The sequence below is a fragment of the Thamnophis sirtalis genome, unplaced genomic scaffold (genome assembly GCF_051295495.1).
Source record: "Thamnophis sirtalis isolate CommonGarterSnake01/CBP01778 unplaced genomic scaffold, rThaSir2_p1.2 scaffold_13, whole genome shotgun sequence".
Lineage (NCBI taxonomy): Eukaryota > Metazoa > Chordata > Lepidosauria > Squamata > Natricidae > Thamnophis > Thamnophis sirtalis.
The window spans coordinates 54340006-54355317 of NW_028261393.1; the positions used below are offsets into that span (position 1 = coordinate 54340006).

Genomic DNA, 15312 nt, shown 5'->3' on the forward strand with positions numbered 1-15312 from the left:
TAGAGGGAAGGAAAAGACACCCCAGGAACTACCTGCGGTAGTTCATACATGCCAATGTGCTGTGCTCACCCAAATATTGTTATTTGTCAATTATTCGGCATCCTTTTTTCTTTCTCTTTTTGCAATTCTTCGGAGTTTCTGTCCGTGAGATGCCTGCGAGCATCCCGGGTATCTTCTGCCCGTTTGTTTAGCTGACCTAACGGAATTGCTCCCCCAGCACAAAGAGCTGCCCTTTCTTTTTCCACCTTCCCTACACGTGTCTGCAGGGAGTCAGGCTGAATTGGCCGCCAGTGGGGGCATTTGCGATGTTGAGGCTGGAGTTTTTCCGGGGAAATTCCAGGCCTGGCCGGCAGGAGGCGCCACAACAAGGCACCGTTTTGTGTGTGTTTCCCCCCCCCCCCCGCGTCTCTGGCCCCTGGCCATTAAAATCCAGCCCAGCTCCAGAGGATTTGGGGGCTCTGAAGTGTACACGTGACTCTGAGAAGTTCTCACGTGCAAATGCCCCGCCCCCCCCGGGTCTCTCTGCCTTCCGAGGCAGCCCCTCTCCCGCTGCCCGTCTCTGCTCTGACTGAGGCGGCAGCGCAAAGGTGGTGGTCCCGGAGGGTCGGGAAGGCAGATCCCAGCTCAAAGTGCGGGAGAGTTTCCCGAGTCTGGAGAGCGGCGGCCTGGAGTCCCCAGTCCCCGTTTTGGAGGAAGCCGCCTGCCTGGCTCCTCTTCCCGGCTGGAGCCTTCGGAGCCCACCGCCCGAGGCTCTCGGCTCTGCCACGCCGATCCCAGGCTTGAAGGCGGAGGCTTCAAGGCCGCCCAGCCTCTCGCTCGCTCCGGGAGTCGCTTCCAGCGGGCAGGCTCGCCCCCCTGGAGCCCGCGGCCCGGGGGAGCCCGCCTGGAGGAGGCGGTCGCTGGCGCTCGGCCCGCCCCTCGCCCGCACTAGATATCCCGCACCCCGCCGGCCGCCTCCTTCCTTCCCTCCTTTCCCTTCCTCGCCGGCTGCCGAGGAGCTGCGCGGCCGTGGCTGGTGAGAGGCGGCGGGCCGGGGGCGGGCCGGCCGGGGGCGGGCGGGCTGGGGAGGCTTCCCTTTGGCGCGCCCCGTCCGGCGGGCGCCCGGCTGCAAGAGGAGCCCCGGGTTGCATCAGCGCCGCCGGCGGAGGGTCAACAGGTGCAGCTTCGCCTGGCCGTGCGCCCCACCTGGGGAGCCCCTCGGGCAGGCGGCTGCGAGTCCTTCTCCGGCGCCAAAGGGCCGTCTTGCTCCGTCCCGCCAAAGTTTCTGGCTCCTGCGTGGGACGGGCGGGTGGGAGAAGGAAAGGCGCGTCCCCGCGATCTCCCCCGGCTCTTCCGGCGGGGACTTTCCTGGCAGCCTGCGAGGGAAGCCCCCGGGGAGGCGGCGGGGAGTTCAGCCTCGTCGGCCGGCCGGGCAGAGCGGAGGGGGGCGGCCCTGCGCTGCGGCTTCCCCGCTGGCTCTTCCCCTTCTGTCCCAGCTGGGCTCCCCTCTAGCCGTCCCAGGAGCTCCGGGCGGAGGAAACGACGACCCTTGTCACCTCCAGCTGGCTCTTCCCAGAACCCCGAGAAAGTCCCGCTGCGGGAATGGCTCGCTCTGCCGGGGGCTCGTCCCGTCTATGGGCGGCTTCGCCACTGGCGTCCTGCCGCGCCTTTCCCCGGCTGCTGCGGCTCCCCTTGGCAATAGTTAGGCTTATATACCGCTTCCTAGGGCTTTCAGCCCTCTCTAAGCGGTTTACAGAGTCAGCCTATTGCCCCCAACAACAATCTGGGTCCTCATTTTACCCACCTCGGAAGGAGGGAAGGCTGAGTCAACCTTGAGCCTGGTGGGATTTGAACAGCCGAACTGCTGAACTGCAGTGCTGCATTTAACCACTGCGCCACCTTGGCTCGGGGCGATGGGCCGAGTGAGCGAGAAACAGGCGGAGAACGTGTCCCGTCTGCCTTTCCCTCCTGTGTAGTTTGGCAAGGCTGCTTAGGGAACCAAAGGGGGGGACAGGGACCCCGTTAGGGGGCAGGAGGGCACCTTCAGGGGCAGGAACGTGGCTGGTGGGGTTTCCTGCCTTCTCTCTGTGCTTCTGGTCTGGAAAGGACTTTCCACCTTTTTCCTTGTTGCCTTCCGCTTGCCAGGGCCTTCCGGGCACCGCTCCCCTAAGAAGTGGCAGGGAATCAGGCCGGGGCACGTTCACACAAATGCCCACTTCTAGCCGTCAGGCCTGGCCAAGAACCGCTCTCGAAAGGGCATGTATGTTTCTGCCTGGCTGAACGCAAACACATCTGTGTTCCTGTGCCGAATGTTAAAAGTGCGTCATTGGCCAGGTGCTAATTGCGGGAGATGAAGAGGGAGCTGCAGGCAGGATGCTCCTTTGACGGGGAGGGGGACCACCGGGGGGCATCAGATCTTCCTGGCGCTCCCTTGCAGATCTCTTGGCGCAGCTGACTTTCAAGCCAGCCTCATTAGGCGGGTTGGGCTTCGCAGACCTGGGAAGATCTCGGAGCCGCTTCAGAGAAAAAAGAAGTGGTCCTCATTCAAGACCCTTCTGGGTTTCTGCATCCGAGGTGCTTCCAAGGCCATTCGGGACACAGGTGATTGCCGGGAGGGGTGTGTGTGTGTGTGTGAAAGTACCACAAAGTGGGTCGGTGAAGAGCCGGCTGCGTGCAGTTCAGCGATACGTCTTGGCTACAGATAGGGTAACCGGAGAGAAATGTGGGGAGGGGCATTTACAGTGTAAAGCTTGATGTGAGTAGGGGGAAGCTGCTTGGTTTCGTTGTGCAAGAGACCCTGAATTGTTGAGGCTTGGATCCTGGCCTGGCTGGCATGAAGCACCAGCCCAGCCTCCTCCTTTCCCAGGTAAGGTGTTGATTTATTGGCTGTTCCTGTCCCTGAATTCTGGCAGGCTCTGAAGGATAGACCAGAATAGTTACATAAAACTTGCCTAACCGTCACATCACTACCATTGCACCCAGCACAGGGAATTGGGGAATCGTTTGCTTACCAAACTTAAGATTGGGTGGTTCCTTAGCCTGTGCCTGCCAAGGCATCAAAGCGTGCCATTGTGGGCACCCGTGAGAACCTGGTTAGGGGATCTCACCTCCGGAGAGTCACCTGTTGGCCCCACCTTGTTATACTCTTCCCTTTGGCTCCTGGCTGCGCTGCCGGCAGGAGGGGACAGGGATCTTCATGGTATTGGACCTGGGTACTTGAGAGACTGCCTACTGCCAATTACCTCCACTAGACCAATTAGATCCCACAGACTAGGCCTCCTCCGAATTCCATCAGCCGGCCAGTGTCGACTGGCGACTACCCGGAGGAGGGCCTTCTCTGTGGCTGATCCGACCCTCTGGAACGAACTCCCCATGGAGATTCGTACCCTCACCACCCTCCAGGCCTTCTGCACAGCCCTTAAAACCTGGCTGTTCCGACAGGCCTGGGGCTAAAGACTCGCTGCCCCACTTCGACTTTGAATGGTATGATTGTTGTGTTTTTAACTATGTATGGTTTTATGTTTTTGTAACTCTGTATTTCCCCTCCCTTTTTTGAGTTGTGAGCCGCCCTGAGTGCCTTTAGGGAAAAGGGCGGCATACAAATAAATTAAACCATAACCAACCATAACCATAACCATGCTGGGTGCCTTCCTTCCTGGGTGGATCCCCCTGACCAGTCCCCGAAGGAGACTCCGGACAAATGTGCCAGGATCCGCAGTTAATGGGCAACCCTTTACCTAACTGTCGAGAGGGACCGAGTTGGGCAAAATGCATGCCCAGCCATTACGGGAGAGAGAGGAGGCCGTACGGCCTCTTCCCCGTCTGCTGATGCAAGCTTCTGCTCGCCATCTGTCTCTCTCGGGACCTTTGACCCCACCACCAGTTCAGGCTCGGTGGTTGATGTCTCGCTTCGCAAACTCTCCTTGCCAAGAAGCTACGGCGAAAGCAGCCGCGCCGGGGTGACTCCCTTTTCTGCCAAAACTGGCAGGTCTAAATTGGCAGGGTGACGCCCCCGTCTATCACAGGGGCACGGAGCAAGCTTGTTTGTTTTTCCTCGCATTTCCAGCAAGCCACACCACCGAACGGGAGGCGGCTTTTTCTCCGTGAGAATATTTAGCAACCCTTTCGGAAAGGGATGGAGGAAGAAGAAAGCCGGAGGCTTGGAAGAGAGGATTGGATCAGGAATGAAGGCTGTCGCATAGAAACTCCCCCCCCCAACCTGAGGGGCCCCAGCAGGGGTGGGTTTCAACCGGTTCGCGGCGGTCCCTGCGAACCGGTTGGTCGGCGAACCCGGAAGTAAGTAACTTCCGGGAACGGCGAAGGGCCCACCCGCTCGCCCACGCTCCTTACCCGGTTTTGACGAGTTCTGCGCTTCCACGCATGCGCAGGACGCATACAGCGCCTGCGCAATCCTCCAGGAGCAGCTGGAGCATCGCACAGACGCTAGTATGCATGCGTGCGCCGTGCGCGTGCACAAGGACGCCGTCGGCCCCGTTCCAACCGAACCGGTTGGAACGGGGCGAGAAACCCACCCCTGGGCCCCAGGGACCTGTTCTGTGGACCAGGGGTTCTGGTTTCAGGGGCTGCCTCTGTCTCATGGATGGGGCCTTGCTTGTTGGCATGGCCTGGTTGCTGGCATGCCGCAGACCATTGCCAGGGAGTTGGGTAGCCCTGGCATGGAGGCTAGAGCAGGCTTGCTCTTAGCTGCTTCAGAAGAGAAGAGGAAGAGGGGGAGCTTCCCTGACTTCAGGAAGGATGAGAAGGCTCCCACCTTGGAGCAGCCCTTCATGGTATTGGACCTGGGTACTTGAGAGACCGCCTGCTGCCAATTACCTCCACTAGACCGATTAGATCCCACAGATTAGGCCTCCTCCGAATTCCATCCGCCGGCCAGTGTCGACTGGCGACTACCCGGAGGAGAACCTTCTCTGTGGCTGCTCCGACCCTCTGGAACGAGCTCCCCGTGGAGATTCGAACCCTCACCACCCTCCAGGCCTTCCGCAAAGCCCTTAAAAGCTGGCTGTTCCGACAGGCCTGGGGCTAAAGAACTATCGCCCCCGTCTCGAATTGGTATGACTGTTGTGTATTTTAAATTATGTATTGTTCCTGTGTCGTTTTTAATTTTCTGTTTGTATCCCCCTTCCCTGGTTGAGTTGTGAGCCGCCCTGAGTCCCCTTCGGGGGGGAAAAGGGCGGCATATAAATAAAATCAACATTCAACATTCAACATTCATTCAAATGGCCCCTGACAGGAAGTCAGTGATGCGGTGGTACATTTCCTGCTTCAGGAGCGTTTTTGGACTGCTCTCTGTGGCCCTATCAGACTTGGGAGATTGCCGGAGCCGGAGACCGTGAACTGCGGTACCAGCTCCCTTTAAAAACAGCTGCATTCCTGGGCTGCTTTTCCTTCCGCAAGGGCCTCCCCCCCCCACTCCCCTCGTTCCTCCAGAGGTGCGTATCATTTTCTAATAAGTTACAGCTGATGGGCAGGAAGGCATAAAGAGCCACCTCCCGTGTCCGCATTTCCCTGTAGGGACTCTTAATGGGCTGGCAGCTGGCAGAGCCCTTCCAGGCGTCTGCCAGGCTGGGCGAGAGGGAGGGAGGGGGGGCGTTGTTTTCCTCTTTGTTAATTTAAGGAAAAGGAAAATGAAAAAACAACCCCCCCCCCCAAACATCCTGCAAAGAAAAGCGAGGCCAGGCACCTGCGCTTGGAAATGCATTAGAAGCGAAACAGACGTCGCTTCCCCTGCGCAAAAGGATTTCTCAGTATGCGGGAGCCCCTTCGAGCCTTGATCCGCTTTTAGAAAAACGGGCTGAAGTGACTCGCCCACCTCTTCCCAGCCTGGGGGGGTGGGGGCCTCCGAGTGCAGCCCCTCCTGCCTTGCAAGGCCCCTTGAACATCAGGAGTCTGCTAACCCGACCTCTTTCCTTCCTGAGCTGCCAGCCTCTGTTTCCCCTTCTTCGGACTCCAAGCCTGGCCTGCATCTCTCTTGATGCCTCCGGCTTCTTCCATCTGTCGTCTGCAGGCCAAGGTCACCTCACGGCTCCTGGGTGACTTTGCTGGGTTCAGTGGGTGGGTGGGATTTCTGACCTAGGGAAAGCCCCCGACTGGAGGCTACTGCCAGGACCAGTGAGCAGCCGGGGAGGGGGGCAGCGCACCTAAAATGCCGGTTGCCTGGAGACGGTGGAGCAGAGGGCTTCCCAAACGTTCCAATCGGACCCAGCCTTGGCACTGAGAGTGGATCTGTGGCCTTGACCTGGCAGGGTTCTCTCCAGAAATCTCCTGGATTTCTGAACGGGCAAAAGCTTTGCTTGAAGGACCGGCTGGTTTACTCTTGTCTCCTGGCTCCGTGAGATCCTAGCAATTAAAAGTATAGGAGGGTTGTTTTTTTTTTAGTGGGTGATCCCGGGGGCAGGACGCTTGGCTCTCCGGCCAGTGAGTGTGTCCAGGAAAGGACCTCCTGCTCTCGGAGGGGCCAGGAATTGATGTGTCTCATGACGGCCAAAACCCGGAGCCATTCCCTGAAACAACATCTACATTTCCTGCATGTGCAACGCGCCTAGGGTGAGCCTGGGGGGAGTCAGCTGCCTGGGTCCTTCTCTTCCAGGCGAAGGGTCAAGCGGCCCAGGGCCTCCGCCTTGAGTGCTGCTGGCACGGACTGGCCCAGAGGCTGCCTTCCTGGAGAGCGACCGACGGGGCAGGTGCTGGGGAGGCAGCCATGGCGTGCTTCGGCCACTCGGTCCCTGTCAGTGCCTCTCCCTTCCCTGCAGTAACCTTGGCTACGCTGCTGCTTCTGCCTGGGCCGTGGGGATGGCCTCTCTGTCCAGCTACAGCTGCAAACCCTTGACCTTCTGCCTCCCTGTCAGCTATTAATAGAGGCTCCCAAGACACAACTGCTTCCTGCTCGAATGGCAAACTCTCTTGGATTTGCTGGATCTTCGGAGTTGGCGGCGCTTCGTCGGGGGGGCTTTGCTAACTGGTGGTCAGGAAGGTGAGACAGGTCAAGACCTTGGCTGGAGGGAGGAGGTGGGCAGCACTGTAAGGGTTCGGACATTCTTCCATTTGGGGCTCCCCACCCTCCCCCTGATTTGGGATCTTCTGGTCTTTGCTGCAAGGAGGGGGGTTGCCCAGGATGCCAAGCTGGACAGGAGTGGCACCCAGGAGGCTGCCCGCTTCTCGTCCCCTCTGGCCGATTGCTCCCCCCTCCCAGGGCGCCGTGCCGTCGTCCTGCGGTTTTGAAAGCTGCATTGCAAGGGAGCTTCCCCTCCTGCCCAGAAGGGGCTTTGGGGACATTCTCACGTTGTACCCTGGCCACTCATTGACAGGAGGCTAATGTTGCAAGCAGCCCTGGCACCTGGGCAGGTTTTTCATTTGCTGGCCCTTCTCCCAGACAGCTGGCTGAGCCAAGCCAAAGGCTCTGGGCCTGGCCGGGCAGTTTGGCAAGGTCCCCTTCTCTGCCCGGGGTTTTCTTTTCTTTTTTTTTTTTAATAATTTTTTATTTTATACACATAAGCACATCAACAGAAACAAAGACATAACTTAAAGACAACATAGGAACAATAAGTTCCATCGTATATCATACCGCAGTTCTGAATCGGTTTATTTGCAGTATTTTCCCTTCTATACATTTCTATCTTGCGTTCATAATCTCCTTGTTCGTTATCCATTTTTATGTACAATTATTTATTTATACTTAGCTACTTATGACCAAGTATTATTTACCTATATTATGCTTCATATTTTTACTGTAATTTATTCTCTTACATACAGTTATAGGTATACATTCACATTGTTATTCTTTTTCTTTGCCATTCTTATATTATTATTATTCCATTTAAGAGGTTATAAGGTATAGTTTGGAATGCTTTGTTTAACATCTTTCGCACCTGCTATGACACCACCTTGTTTTTTCTTTCTTTTCTCCCTTCCTTCCTTCCTTCTCTACTTCCTTCCTCCTCTCCATCCCCTTCTTCCTTCCCTTACCTCTCCCCTACTCCTACCCTCTTTCTTCTCCTTCCTACCCTCTATCTTTTTCTTTCTTTCTCTTCCTCCCTCCTCTTCTTTTCCTCTCCCTTCCACCCACCTCTCCTTACCTCTTTCTTCTTCCCTTACCTCTCCTCCACACTTCTTCTTCCTCTCCTACTATCTCTCCTTCTCTTTCTCTCTCTTCCACCCACCTCTCCTTACCTCTTTCTTCTTCCCTTACTTCTCCTCCACACTTCTTCTTCCTCTCCTACTATCTCTCCTTCTCTTTCTCTCTTCCTCCCTCCTCTCCTTACCTCTTTCTTCTTCCCTTACCTCTCCTCCACACTTCTTCCTCTCCTACTATCTCTCTTTCTCTTTCTCTCTCTTCCACCCTCCACTCCTTTCCATTCCTTCGTCCCTCCATTCTCTACTTCCTTCCTCCCCTCCTTTCCTTCCTTCTCCCCTTCCTTTCTTTTTCTATTGTTATAGGTGTCTCTTTCAAATCCCAGTTTATGTTTTCTTGGGGATTGGTATTTCCACAAACCCATTTTTGTTTCCATATCATTTCTTTTTTCTGCCCGGGGTTTTCTTTTGCACCCAAAGGCTCGGGGGGGGGGGGGGTGGGGAGGCTGTGCCCTCCCACTTTTTGTGTCTGCTTCCATGCCAGGCGCCTTTTCAGGGGCCCCCTGAAGTGGGCAATGGCAACAGGAGCAGAACCCGCATGAAACTGGCCTGCAACCTTTCCCAGGGCACTAGAATTCCCCAGGCTGGCACATCTGGCAAGTTTTGATGCCTTGTTGTGTCCCATCACTCCTGACAGGCAGCTTCGTAGCAGGATAAATGAAGCGTCAGAGCTGGGCTGGGGGAAAAATAAAAACTGCCTGGAAGGGCTGACTGGGGAAGGAAAAGGATCAAAGCTTTTGTCTGCTTTTGTAAGGATTTTCTGGTGCACCGGAGTGTGTGATCCGAGAAGGTGCTGCCAAGCTTGGCTGGACAGTTGGTGGGAATGCTTCCTCGCCCCTGGACATAGCCAGCAAGGGGGAGGGGGGCTGAGGGGGCTTTTCTCCCTGGGCTTATGGGAACCTCTTCCCCAGGGAAGTTCGGGCACTTGCCCTCGTGGGAACGGTGGTTTGGGGCAGCTGGGGACAAAAGCCCTGGAGTTTTTGCTGGCACAGAGTGGACTCTGGCACTTTGTCCAGCCTCCCTCCTGGGAGATCTCTCCATGAACTTCCACTGGGCTGCAGAATAGGCTGCTGACTGCAGTGGTGGGTTTCAAAAATGTTTCGAACCTACTCTGTGGGTGTGGCCTCCTTTATGGGAGTGGCTTGCTGACCATGTGACCTGGTGGGAGTGGCTTGCCGGCCATGTGTTTTCTTTCTTTCTTTCTTTCTTTCTTTCTTTCTTTCTTTCTTTCTTTCTTTCTTTCTTTCCCTCTCTCTCCTTCCTTCCTTTTGTCTCTCTGTCCCTTTTTCCTTTTTTTCTTTCATCTCTCACTTTTTCTTTCTTCTTTCTTTTCTTTCTTTCTTTCCTTCCTTCCTTCCTTCCTTCCTTCCTTCCTTCCTTCCTTCCTTCCTTCCTTCCTTCCTCTTTCTCTCTCTGTGTGAATCTGTGTGTGTGTGTGAGTGGTGGGTTTCAAATTTTTTTCGAACCTACTCTGTGGGTGTGGCCTCTTTTATGGGAGTGGCTTGCTGACCATGTGACCTGGTGGGAGTGGCTTGCCGGTCATGTGTTTTTCTTTCTTTCTTTCTTTCTTTCTTTCTTTCTTTCTTTCTTTCTTTCTTTCTTTCTTTCTTTCCCTCTCTCTCCTTCCTTCCTTTTGTCTCTCTGTCCCTTTTTCCTTTTTTTCTTTCATCTCTCACTTTTTCTTTCTTCTTTCTTTTCTTTCCTTCCTTCCTTCCTTCCTTCCTTCCTTCCTTCCTTCCTTCCTTTCTCTTTCTCTCTCTGTGTGAATCTCTGTTTTGTGTGTGTGTGTGTGTGTGTGTGTGTGAGTGGTGGGTTTCAAAAAAATTTGGAACCTCTTCTGTAGGTGTGGCCTGCTTTCCAGGTCCACTGGTGGAACCTCTTCTAACCGGTTTGGTAGATTTGACGAACCGGTTCTACCGAACTGGTGCGAACTGGTAGGAACCCACCTCTGCTGCTGAGTATGTCGACTGGGGCGGCCTCGTTTTTCCTTCCTTCTAGCTTCCGAACTATGAGATGTTAAGGGGGAAAAAAATCTGAGCTTCCTCAGGAATAAATCCAAGACATGCAGCCTTTGGATACCCCAGAAGACCCTCCCATCTCCATTAACACACCCCCCCCCCCTTCTGGGAGTCCCAATGAGGGAGGGAGAACAGCTGCGAGTCAGGCCTGGGAAGAAGAGGAGGGGGGCAGGCGGACTGTTGGGGTGAGGGCCAGGGGGGGGGGGAGATGCGAGCGAGATCTGCTTGCCTTAATTCTCCTCCTCCTTAAGCGGGCAAGGAAGAAGAAGAAACCCGCCAGGGATAAATTCAATTAGTTCAGAGCAATATTTCATTTTGAAACGGATTTCGGCATCTTGGAATTGTTGCGGTTTTTCCGGATCTTGTTCATCTGATTTTTTTTTTAAAAAAATATTTTTTTGGCTCACTAAAGAGATCCGGCTTCCCCTCCCCTGAAGTGTAACCCTGATGGCTCAGCTCCTTCAGGACGCCTGAAATGATCTCCCACCCACCCACCCCCAGCAGCAAAGGGAAGAGATGGTCATTCATCTCCCCTGCCCATCACTCTGGACAGAGAGAGGGCAGAGGCGCCTGCCTTGGCCGCCTCTCCCTTTGGACAAAGCTATCCATCAGCTGACGGATGGGCTAAGCCGGTGGCACCTTTGCATTGATCGGAAGCCAGCAAAAGATGGAAAGCCGCGAGCCCTTCCTCCCTCTCTTTCCCCAACCTGTTGCCCAGGACTCTGCCTGTTTTAATAAAGACCCTCCGTCTAGGCCACATTAGGAAAGCAGAATTCCTGAGCAGGAATTCCATGCTTGACATTCAAACCAGGATGCGCTCGGACACCAAAGAGGGAGCTGTCACCTTCTGGAGAGGACAAGCAGCTCCTGGACTGGTGTTGGCTTGTTGCTAAAGAGCCGAGGTGGCGCAGTGGTTAAATGCAGCACTGCAGGCTACTTCAGCTGACTGCAGTTCAGCAGTTCGGCTGTTCAAATCTCACCGGCTCAGGGTTGACTCAGCCTTCCATCCTTCCGAGGTGGGTAAAATGAGGACCCGGATTGTTGTTGGGGGGCAATATGCTGACTCTGTAAACCGCTTAGAGAGGGCTGAAAGCCCTATGAAGCGGTGTATAAGTCTAACTGCTATTGCTATTGCTATTGCCTCTCTGCCTTCATCTAATCCTGGGTGCAAAAACCATCCTTTCTAAGTTCCCCACCCACCCCTCTTTCCTGTGCAGGTGTAGCTGCCATGCCCAGGTGCGGCTGTTGCTGTTTTTAAAACTCTTATTTATTTATTTATTATTTATTAAATATATTTATATGCCACCCAATCCCGAAGGACTCTGGGCAGCTTACAAAAACTATAAGAAAAAAAACACATAATGATAAAAGAAAATAGTTTAAAAACAGCAACACCCTCATAACATTCATTCTAATCGGGGCTGGACCTCAACAGTGAGGTCAACAGCCCCCAGGCCTGCTGGAACAGCCAAGTTTTACAGCTTTCCTGAAGGCCACGAGGAAAGGTATGGTCCGGATCTCCGGGGGTAGCTGTTTCCAGAGAGTCGGAGCAGCCACAGAGAAGGCTCTCCTCCAAGGGCCCGCCAGCTTACACTGTTTGGCTGACGGCATCTGAAGGAGGCCCAATCTGTGGGATCTTACTGGCTGCTGGGAGGTATGTGGCAGCAGGTGGTCTCGAAGGTACGCTGGCCCTAAGCCGTGTAGGGCTTTAAAGGTGATAACCAACACCTTGAATTGAGTCCGGAGACCAATTGGTAGCCAGTGCAGCTCACGGAGGACAGGTGTAACGTGGGTGTACCTCGGCACACCCAATATCGCTCGCGCGGCCGCATTCTGGACTAACTGCAGTCTCCGAACGCTTTTCAAGGGTAGCCCCATGTAGAGCGCGTTGCAATAATCCAGCCTCGTGGTGACAAGGGCGTGAGTGACCGTTAGAAGTGCCTCCCGACCCAAATAGGGCCGCAATTGGTGCACCAGACGAACTTGGGCAAAGCCCCCCCCCCCCCCCCCCGGTCACAGCCGACAGATGATGTTCCAGTTTCAGCTGTGAATCCAGGAGGACTCCCAAATTGCGAGCCCTCTCTGAGGGGCGTAAATTTTCACCCCCCCAGGGTTAAGGATGGACTGTCCAAGCAGTCCTTCGGGGGCAACATCCAAAGTATACGAGCCGAGGTGGCGCAGTGGTTAAATGCAGCACTGCAGGCTACTGCTAGATCAGCAGTTCAGCGGTTCAAATCTCACCGGCTCAGGGTTGACTCAGCCTTCCATCCTTCCGAGGTGGGTAAAATGAGGACCCGGATTGTTGGGGGCAATATGCTGACTCTCTGTAAACCGCTTAGAGAGGGCTGAAAGCCCGATGAAGCGGTATATAAGTCTACTGCTATATTGCTAAAGCCACTCAGTCTTATTGGGATTGACTAATGAGTAAAGTGCGAGCCAGGTTTGCAAATCGGGCTAAGTTATAAACCGTGGTTTACAAAGCACTGTGGTGGAGTTCCCAGGATGTAGGAAGCCAAAATCGCGCCAGATCCAGTACGTAGCATGTTGAATGGCAGGAGCCGCTGACTCGCTGGCGAGAGAGTCGGAAGGATGAAAACGAGGCAAAATCGGTGGGTGGGTGGGTGGGCGGAAGAGACTCGTTCTGCATAATCCCACCCTGGAGCCTTATCTTGCCCCGCGAGTCACATGCTGCTGTGTCTGATGATGGGCTCGAGGGTCTCGTCCAGCCTGGCTTAGCTCAAGTTTGTCCTGTCGCCTGTTAACTGAAGTTAGCTTCTCAAGTTAACTTGAGAGACCGCCTACTGCCAATTACCTCCACTAGACCGATTCGATCGCATCGATTAGGCCTCCTCCGAATCCCATCTTCTAGCCAGTGCAAACTGGCAACTACCCGGAGGAGAGCCTTCTCGGTGGCTGCTCCGTCCCTTTGGAACGAACTCCCCGTGGAGATTCGGACCCTCACCACCCTCCAGTCCTTCCGCGCCGCTTTAAAGATCTGGCTGTCCCGGCTGGCCTGGGGTTAAGATTGTAGCCCCACTCGAATTGTGCGATTGTTGTGTTTTCTTTTTAACATGCTGTATTGTCTATTGTTTGTCTTCTCCCCCTCCCTCTTTTGAATTGTGAGCCGCCCTGAGTCCCCCCAGGGAAAAGGGCGGCATACAAATAAAGGCAAAACAAAACAAACAATCGGTTAATAACGAAAGGTGCCTCCCTGCCGTTTATTCCAATGAGCAGCTTATGTAAACGCAATTAATCCCGAGTAGTTGACGGAGCGGGTGTGTGTGTGGCTGTTTTCCTTTGCTAACTTCTGCAGAGTCTGTGATGCACAGAGGTGTAATGTGTAACCACAGCTGCCTACCTCTGCTGCTTTGGCCGGAGCGTTTTTCCTAAGATGGCGGTCTCGTTCCCAGCTCTCTCTGGGTTTTCCAAAATGTAGCCTTTAATCCGGGTTCCCAAATAGGTGGATTTGGGCAACCGGTCACCTTGGATCTCCGCTCCTCTAAAAATATAATTTCTAGAGTAACCTTTGGGTTCCTGGACTGCACTTTCTCAGCATTATGCCCTGAGTACGATTCCTGTCGATTCCACTCGGAGATGGCGCAAGGAGGCTGTTCAGCCGAGCAGGAGGTGTTTGCCAACAGAGCTGGCCCTGGAAGGAGGGAACTCAGCTCAGCTACGCTGGGGTAACCCAGCCCAGGCACCTGCAAGCTTGGGTTGGATCATTTCATTCATTCATTCATTTATTATATTTATATGCTGCCCTTTTCCCCCGAAGGGGACTCAGGGCGGCTGACAAATCAAATCTGGGAAGGGGGGGGGGGGTACAGACAAAAAAATAAAAAAACAAAGCATAACAATGCATAATTTAAAAACACACAGCAGTCATACCATTCGAGACGGGGGCAACAGCTCTTTAGCCCCAGGCCTGTCGGAACAGCCAGGTTTTAATGGCTTTGCGGAAGGCCTGGAGGGTGGTGAGGGTTTGAATCTCCACGGGGAGTTCGTTCCAAAGGGTCGGAGCAGCCACAGAGAAGGCCCTCCTCCAGGTAGTCGCCAGTCGACACTGGCCGGCGGATGGGATTCGGAGGAGGCCTAATCTGTGGGATCTAATCGGTCTAGTGGAGGTAATTGGCAGCAGGCGGTCTCTCAAGTACCCAGGTCCAATACCATGAAGGGCTTTATAAGTGACGACTAGCACCTTGAAGCATATCCGAAGACCAATAGGCAGCCAGTGCAGCTCGCGGAGGATGGGTGTTACGTGTGTGAACCGAGGTGCACCCACTATCGCTCGCGCGGCTGCATTCTGGACAAGCTGAAGTCTCCGAATGCTCTTCAAGGGCTGCCCCATGTAGAGCACGTTGCAGTAGTCCAGTCTAGAGGTCACGAGGGCACGAGTGACTGTTGTGAGGGCCTCCCGGTTCAGGTAGGGACACAACTGGTGCACCAGGCGAACCTGGGCAAATGCCCCCCTGGTCACAGCCGACGTGGATCTCCCGTCTTGAGCTCCCTGGGAAGACTGCAGGCCTTCCTCCCCCACTGCTGGCTGACCATCTCTACGGTTTCCTCCGCTAGGTCCTTTCGGGAGACAGGACGTGGTGCCACCCTTTGCCAGGATGCTGAAGAAAACCTTGACCAACTTTGGCAAGAAGCTGATCCGGCAGCGGACGGTGAACCTGGGCTCGCAGGAAACTCAGCTGGCCCGTTGCCTCTCCACCGTAGACCTGATTGCTCTAGGAGTGGGCAGCACCCTTGGAGCGGGCGTCTACGTCTTGTCCGGAGAGGTGGCCAAGGATCTGGCTGGCCCGTCTATTGTGATCTGTTTCTTCATTGCGGCCGTCTCTTCTGTTCTGGCTGGCTTGTGCTACGCAGAGTTTGGCGCCCGGGTGCCCAAGGCCGGTTCTGCCTACCTCTACAGCTACGTCACCGTTGGGGAAATTTGGGCCTTCACCACAGGGTGGAACCTTATCCTCTCCTACATGATAGGTACCGTAGCCGCCCGCTCGGAGCAAAAATCTGCTGAATGAGGATGTGAGAATGTCTTAAGGCGGAATACACCATGTTTTGCTTGTAGCATGAAACCGAGGAAACACGCTTCCCGTAGGCTAAGTCATCCCTGAGTTGTGATGGGTTCTTCTATGGGATTTTTCCTTAGATAGTCCGGCAAATA

The 15312-nt window shown here is 54.7% G+C and overlaps 1 protein-coding gene across 1 annotated transcript in view; it reads left to right on the plus strand.

Moving 5' to 3' along the window:
• Positions 1–889: 889 nt before the first annotated feature.
• SLC7A3 (solute carrier family 7 member 3) overlaps positions 890–15312 on the plus strand; it is a 28336-nt gene continuing 13913 nt past the window's right edge. The window contains exons 1-2 of the mRNA XM_087728088.1: positions 890–1015; positions 14718–15128. Of these exons, the coding sequence (XP_087584214.1) occupies positions 14759–15128 (370 nt within the window). The 5' untranslated portion in view covers positions 890–1015; positions 14718–14758. The remainder of the gene's footprint in view (positions 1016–14717; positions 15129–15312) is intronic.